Below are 7,572 nucleotides of genomic sequence, written 5' to 3'. Positions count from 1 at the left end.
GTCACAAGCAGTTTTTGTAACAGTGGCTATGGATGGTCATCCCCTGCCTTCCCCAGTCATCTGTGCTATAAAACTTAAATGACCCGGCAAAGGGGACAAAAATGTGGTTGCCAACACAGTATTATTCAAAGTAGCTTCAAAGAGAGGAGACTGAAGAGAAACTTTACAATGGTGAATACGTAGCAAATCCAGAGGTGAAATTTGATAAAAATACAGGAAAAGTAATGTAAAACAAATAGAACCAACCCAAACACTACACAGCACAAGGAATTAAGTTGGTGCTATAGACCCCTTGGCTGGAAAGCAAAGTACCTGGGCATTGTTTTAGATAGCTCTCAGAAAATACCAACTCCATGCCCAGAAGCCATGAAAACAAAGAGGTCTCATTAGGGAAGACCTGGAAAACAAATCAAAACACAACTGCAGTATTTAATATTTAAAATTTGAGTAGAGTTAGGCACTCTATCTCTGAAGAGACAAATAAAGGATAATGAAGATTATCAGAAATGCAAAACAGCTAAATACAGCAACAATCACAGAGGGAGAGAGACATTAAGGCACAGATATGAGACACCTAGAGAAATGTGATAAAGGCAGGAAGGTAAAAACAATATAGAGAGCATTAAATGAGGATATGAAGAAGCAGGCTTAAACCAAAACCAAGCACTGTCTCACAATGACTGAGTAAATGGAGGGGACAAAAACATTAATAGTTTTTTTTTTTATAATAATTCATTGCATAGATAAAATCCAACCACCACAGAAGCTCATGGTCCAGCTGTAGTTTCTAGTGTAGGACATCCTTGCATACATTCTAGCAAGGGGCAAGGAGACCTGGCTGGAAAGAGAAGAGAAAAATATCATTGCAGTCTTGTTGCATCTCTTGCTTTAAGTACTCATTCCTACCGCTGCTGGAGTCAATATAGGGCTTAGGAGATCCCTGCTTTGCCAAAGGGCAATTCTGATGTCAAGTATATTGAAGCTATTCAGTTTGTGCCAGATAAATCCGAGCTGTCCCACACTAATACACCAGCTACATAGCAGCATGGATAGCAGATCATTCATTTGAAGGAACAGATGCACAAAATGGAGCAGTCAAGAGCTGTGTGCTTCTGGGAAGCAGAGATGTTCATCATCTGAGTGCTGCAGCTCCAAACCTTTCCTTGCTTGTGAAGCTCTGTATTAGAAGAACAGATTTACAAAAAGGCAAATCATATTTTTCACATGTTTCTATGGATGCCATGCAAAATAGCAATTCATCACTAAAGCCACACAATTCTTATGGTCCAGCAAAAGAAAAGTGTGAAACAAAGCAAAACCTGGAGTTCTTCTTAGTGCAGTATCATTTGTCCAGGATGAGTGTCATAGATACCTGGTTCAGTGGGCTGCAGATGTTCAGCTTTTGTGGTTTACAACATGTGAAGTCACTTTTGCACAGCACAAAGACGATCAGGAGCTATAGAGTGGTTGAATTACCTCAGGTATAAGCAAAAACTGATGGTAGCAGGTGTGTTTGGAGGAATTTTTCCTGTGCCCATTCTGCATTGCCACTTCCTCAGGTACGTGATTGCAACAGTATTGCCCTTCACACATATCCCTGTAACCAGACTTATGTAAGCAAAGAATTCCCCAGAATTATTAGCAGATCATTCCTGCTATTCACTTGGAGCCTTTTGTACTTCAGCCTGCGCCAAAGGTGTAAAACTCACCAAGATGTTAACTTCTGTATTGAAGTGCAGAAGCCTGCAATTTTTCCTCAATGGCTGCCATTCATCTTAGCTTTTTGGAAAGGGATGTACCCACTTAGAGCACAGTTTACACAAAGGAAGACAGGCTGTTCAAACAAAAGCTGAAGCATAGAGATCAAGCAAACACCCATTTCATCATATCTACCTGTATGAACCGGCTTGAATTTAAAGACTGAGTTTCTTAATAAAGCTTAAAATTTTCCCAAGTAGTTCATGCAGGAACACCTCCTGTTTCAGACATCCTTTACATGTCTCAACCTCTCCCTGCCAGATTAAAGGAAGCAAGCAAACTACAGGTGCTGTTATCTGACCAAGAGCGCCACATAGTGTCACAGAGCGTGATGGAAAACAGGCAGGAAACCTCTCCCAGGCGTCCCAAACCTGGGTAAAGCAAAACCACAGGCATTACTACACTAAAAACGAAGTCTTCATCTCATGAGGTTTATGAGGAAAACAGAGAACAGTGTAGATTTCAGTGTAAGGGGGAAAAACAAAGCATACCTTATGTACTCCTGCAGCCCGCATGTCAGCTACCAACATACTATTTCAAGCTGATCAAATTAGCAGTGAATTCCATTGAAATTGAGCTATTTGCTTCAGTTTTTATTCAAAACACGTGCAAGAAACATGGTTTGTGGTTAAGTCAAGCTTAGATGGCCAATATTTGGAGGCTGCACCTAACAACTCAGTCAAAACAGTAAACCACTGGTGAGCCTGAGCACAAGTTTCTACTTGACAGTGAATGTTTGCCTGGCTAGAAGAGCCCAAACAGAAACATGCTACTGTTGATTTGTCATCACAAGTTTAAGGTGAGAGTGAGAACACCAAAACCTTCTCAGCTCTTCTTGTAAAGAAGTTTTCTTGACTTCAGCGGGATTCTTTTATAAGCAAGGCACTGGAATTTCTTTTATGCACTATCATTGGAGAAAATGGAGTAAAATACAGCAGCCACCAGCGTCTCTAGAACCAAACTGCCTGTCACTCTTTTCCTGCTGATATCAAACACTTCCATAGACTTCTTCCTTTTTTTTATCCAAAAGAGTATAGCAGAAAGTTTGGGAGTCACTGGAATATGCTGACACTCTGCTTCCTCTTGCTAGTCATGCAGCAGAAGGGCAGGGCTGGTGCTGTGAACAGACATTACACAAGTCCTCCCATCAAATTAGTTGCAACACCACACAATATTGCTAGCCCTGGGAAGGAACAAGTTATTCAGAGCAACTGCCTATTTTGCCAACTTTAAAACTGGGTGGTAAAAGGAATTTTTTCTCTTCCTGAGGAACAATAACTTTGCATTACGAGGCAAAACTACTTTAACATTCAGTTTCAACACAAGTTTTTTCAGGAAGTGCTTAGGTAGCTTTAATTTATAAAACATCTCCAAAGAAAACAGACAATCCACTTTGCTGCTAGGCAGGATTATTCTTTCCTAGTTTCTAGTTGACAGTTTTTTCACACTACTAAAAGGGACAAAAACTTTAAGATATTTACATTCATGATTTAAAAAACCCCACTTTCATTGTCACATGCAAATGAAAACAACACGCAGCACAGCTATTGTATTACACAAAGAATCCAGCATTGCCTTTAATTAAAAAGCCATCAATCATGCCTTGTTTGAGAGATTTTCATCTGTAAACTCATAGTATACAAAAACAAAAGTCCCTCAAAAACTGAGCACTGGATGGGCCTGTGATTCCCAGACTTTTGAGATCAGAGTTCCCTGCAAATTAAAACAGACACAAACCACACAATTAGTCATATACCTTTTGCTCTTCAGCCTGAGGTTTGCTATATTTCTTCCTAATCCCCCTTTCCCAAGCTGCACACAACCAGCTTCCTGGAGGAAGGGAGACGATTTAACTTATACTCACCTGCAGTCTGCTGCCAACAGATCAGTCCCAGCTCTATAAATGCCCTCATGGTTAAACCAACTAGTCACTTAAGCAACCATAAAAGATCACTGATTACAAACCAACTTGCAGCTTTCTGAGTAGGACTCATTCCTGCAGCAGGCTACACTGTGGATTTGGGGAGACTGAGGAAGACAGAAATAAACAGCTTTAGTAAACAGAGAATGAATATTTTAAGAGCTGGCCACCAGGTAATAGAGATGTTGCTATATTACTCCAGGTCTCACTCTTCTGTCCAATACTCCAACACCTTCATTCCCAGGTAGCTTAGCAGCCCTAGCCTGAAGAAGTCTAGCACTGTTTGAGTTTTGGATAAGCACAACAGTGTTTACTGCACTTACACCACAGACACATTTTCTCTTTATGGTTTAGAAGCACTGAGGGGATGGGACAAACAGTACCTTGAGTGAGGCAAACGGTGCTCCTACTTAAAGGACTAAAATTCCCAAACTCATATGCTTGTGTGCATAAGTGTGCTGCTCTTAGAGCAGAGAGAATGTTCTTTGCATTTTACTGCAAAGACAGACAACAGCATTTAGCTCATGCATCATCTGCATTTGAGAGTTTTCCACTAAGTTGGTGGTTTAGTTGGTTTGTTTTTTAATGCACAATACTGTCACGAGCAGGAAGCCTTTACATCTCATGCCATTAGAACACAGTAAAGTGAACAGTTATGATAGAGTTCAGGTCAATCTTTTCAGTTTTCCCAATAATATTCATAAAAGGTTTAGGGAACTGTATCAAAAAAGCGTTTTCAGCATCTTCTCAGTTGTCTCAACCTATAAGCTTCAATAAAGTTCAATTACTGCACTTAAAAAACAAAGACTTCATTCCTTATTCAAGCAAAGCCTCCCATTAAAAGTCCCATCAGAACACAGCTTTGTAGGACTGCAGCATCCTTCTATAGGTTGGAATTCAAGTTTTTCCTGACACTGAGCATGACACACGTGCTGTTAATATGCAATTGCATCTTCAAGGAGATGTTGTGAGAGAAGTTATAACAGAAAGCATTCCTTGCAGGTTTAGATTCAACTGCACAAGATTTCATCACAAAATTCTCTATGACTTCTTTCAGATTTGGTTGATTGCTGCCAGAAAGGCAACGAGGAATACTATATTTCCACAGACATAGATGGTTAACACAAGCTGTTTAAACAGACGACCCTGCAAGAAAAGGGAAACCCAGAACACAGAAGTGTTGGTATTTTTATCATTTTGAACAAAAAAATCATCCCATTTTGTAGTAGTTATTTACAAAATTGTGACTTACCTCTGCTTCTGCAGATGTGAGTGACTGCAATATCTGTACTCTGTCGTACTCTATCACTTCAACTGTTAGTGGGAAGAAAAACAAAGTTTGCTCTTCAGAGGAAGGAGGGGGCTCATTTTTATACTGCAGAAGTCTTGATCCTGTGACTAAGTAACTAAGTCCTATAAAGCATCAAATTTGAAAAGCACTTGGAAGTCTCATTTGACATTTCATGACCTGTAACGTCACGCTCACAGCACAAGTAAAAAATGATTCTGGAGCTAACCTACAAAAAATAACTTCTGGACATAGAAATGACAAAACATTTTGCCTCTTCTGCTAGAGTGAATCATCAAAACACCAAGTTTTGAGCTGAACAAGAAGATATTGTTTGCTCTAAACCCTTTTCCTTTTCAACTGAACAAAACTAGATTTCATTAAGAAATATTTTCTATTAGCCAACATGAGAACCTTCACTGTTCAAACATTTCAGTTTCATTTCTCTATTTCTAGGAAGTAATTACTGCAGTTAAATTTAAATTTGTATCCTTTACAATCACTCCTCCTCTACCTGCCACCTTACACAGCCTCTTAACTAATTATGCTCTTCAATTCTGCAGATGTCTCATCCCTCTCTGAGATACAGGGTATTTACATGTGCATAGTCACCTCATCTCAGTGACACCAGCCCTGAAGCTAAAAATTCCCAGTGAAGTTACTACCAGTCTCTTCACGAGACTGGTTTACTGGAGTCAGGATTTCGCCTTCATTCCCTTGCTCACTCAAAATTGCAAGCATTTGTGCTCAGGTTTCTGATCATTTTGCTCATGCAATAGAGCCATTCATACCAGCAATTTGTCACAATAAAACACAGGTTACATTTGCATGACCTAACCTGGACTTTAGCTACTCACCTGGGATCAAAACCACAGCAAACAGTAATAGACTCTTGGAAAACACTTCTACATTTCAGTCTGCCCCTATCAGCTGTGGTTTGAGAAATAGGAGGCTGCTATTTAAAATTGAACAAAACCAACTTTTCTGGAACACTTTAGTCTTGAAACCTGGTTTACTCCCATATTGGTTTATACAGAAGATATGACACCATTACTTGAGGTTATGCCCTTCCAGCTTCCAAGTTAGAGGCCAAAGAACATCTGAAATTCAATCAATCCTCAGCACCCAACACTAGGAGTTTCACTTGTTTTTTACCTTTACGTATGAGACAGTAGCTGTGTATTTCCAGAAGAACTTCAACGCCAACATGCCAAGTTACAAAAGCAATCATTGTGTAGGTGTCCCAAGGGTCAGGCAGGTCAAGGGCTGTTAGGTTCATTCCCAAGAACATAGTCACCACTAGGCGGTAAAAACAAGATACAGGGACACTAAACATGCTGTGTTCTCAACACGTTTGGCAACAGACTTCCCACAAACTGCCTGAAACTGCTTGGGGAATGAGGTTAAAGGAATCCATGTAGCTCATGTATCTAAAAGCTTTTATTTTTCTGGCAGTGAGGGGGAAGGCAGGGAGAAAAGGAGAAAGCTAAGATACTTTTTGTCCTGTTCAGTGCCCTATCATATCCCAGTTATACAAATGCTAGCATTTGTGACTCTACCAAGAAGACTACAGTCACCACATTTGTGCTTAAACTACCTGTGGAAACTTGTTACTATTAACAGAATTAAGCTCAGCTTCTGGTCCTGCAAATTTCCCTTCTCCCATTAAATAACGTTAAGCTATATTGCTGTAAGGATGCTATCCCCAAGTCTTCCAAGGCAAAAAGAAATTACTCAAGAACAGGTCCTCATTACAGAGATCTCAGATTATTTTGGAATCTCTCTGGTTTTACACAGTCACTTCTCCCTAAAGCTGTACCTGATGGCCACTTCAAACTCATACAGAAGATGGCCAGCAAGAAAAGGAATCTTCAGAGATGCCTTGAATGGTTGCCTGTAGGGATTTTACATGAGGAACAGCCCAGGCAATGAATAAAATTCCTTTAAATCACTTAAAAAGTAGTTACAAGTATTACTCCTACTCACCAGCTAGTATTCTAGCTGCTGTACCAGTACTCCAGTGAAACCAGTTAAACAATTGCCTCCTACAAAACAATGAAACGCAGTTTCTTGATTACATAGCTGGGGCAGGGGTAAAAATATTTTAAAGACATCTTTTCAATGTAAAAATGATGTTTAAAGAAACGAGCATATTTCATTTCTGTGGCTGTAACTTAAAGAATTAGTTGTGAGTACCTTGGTGCATGATGAGATGGTCTGAAACCTGCCATAAGTGGTTGAAAGATTGCCAGTGCCATCACGGTACAGCCGAGATAGGGATGAAAACCTGCTTGCTAAACACAGGACACTTGTCTTTAATAACATATATACATAAAGATATAGAGAATACACCAAAAAGTTGATAATTTTATTTATGCTAGTGTTAGTAAGTTACAGTGGTAGAGCAGCACAGTGTTCAAACTGGCAGAGGTGCAGAACACAGCAAGGTGTCCTGCAGCTGGATGGAGATTGTACTCCTTGGCAGCATGAGATACTGGTAAGTCTTCCCAGGGTTTGCCCCACTGTTTTGTGTATTGAGAAGTTCTACCATTTGAAGAGCAGAGAGCAAGATGACTGTAGAAGCTATGCTCCACCCTCTTGATCC

The 7,572-nt window shown here is 40.0% G+C and overlaps 1 protein-coding gene across 5 annotated transcripts in view; it reads right to left on the bottom strand.

Annotated features, from left to right (window-relative positions):
* Nucleotides 1–3,092: 3,092 nt before the first annotated feature.
* FRRS1 (ferric chelate reductase 1) overlaps nucleotides 3,093–7,572 on the bottom strand; it is a 28,291-nt gene continuing 23,811 nt past the window's right edge. For 4 of the 5 annotated variants that reach the window (XM_031054461.2, XM_031054460.2, XM_031054459.2 and 1 more), the window contains 5 exons: nucleotides 7,164–7,261; nucleotides 6,954–7,012; nucleotides 6,123–6,266; nucleotides 4,932–4,993; nucleotides 3,093–4,825 (listed from right to left, as the gene is read on the bottom strand). In XM_031054461.2, coding sequence (XP_030910321.2) covers nucleotides 4,733–4,825; nucleotides 4,932–4,993; nucleotides 6,123–6,266; nucleotides 6,954–7,012; nucleotides 7,164–7,261 — 456 coding nt within the window. In that variant the 3' untranslated portion in view covers nucleotides 3,093–4,732. The remainder of the gene's footprint in view (nucleotides 4,826–4,931; nucleotides 4,994–6,122; nucleotides 6,267–6,953; nucleotides 7,013–7,163; nucleotides 7,262–7,572) is intronic. The other variant, XM_034063824.1, reaches the window with a different exon arrangement.

Source organism: Melopsittacus undulatus, chromosome 6, assembly GCF_012275295.1.
Source record: "Melopsittacus undulatus isolate bMelUnd1 chromosome 6, bMelUnd1.mat.Z, whole genome shotgun sequence".
NCBI classification, from domain to species: domain Eukaryota; kingdom Metazoa; phylum Chordata; class Aves; order Psittaciformes; family Psittaculidae; genus Melopsittacus; species Melopsittacus undulatus.
Note: the sequence above shows the minus strand (reverse complement) of the source record. Positions and strands in the feature narration are given on the sequence as shown.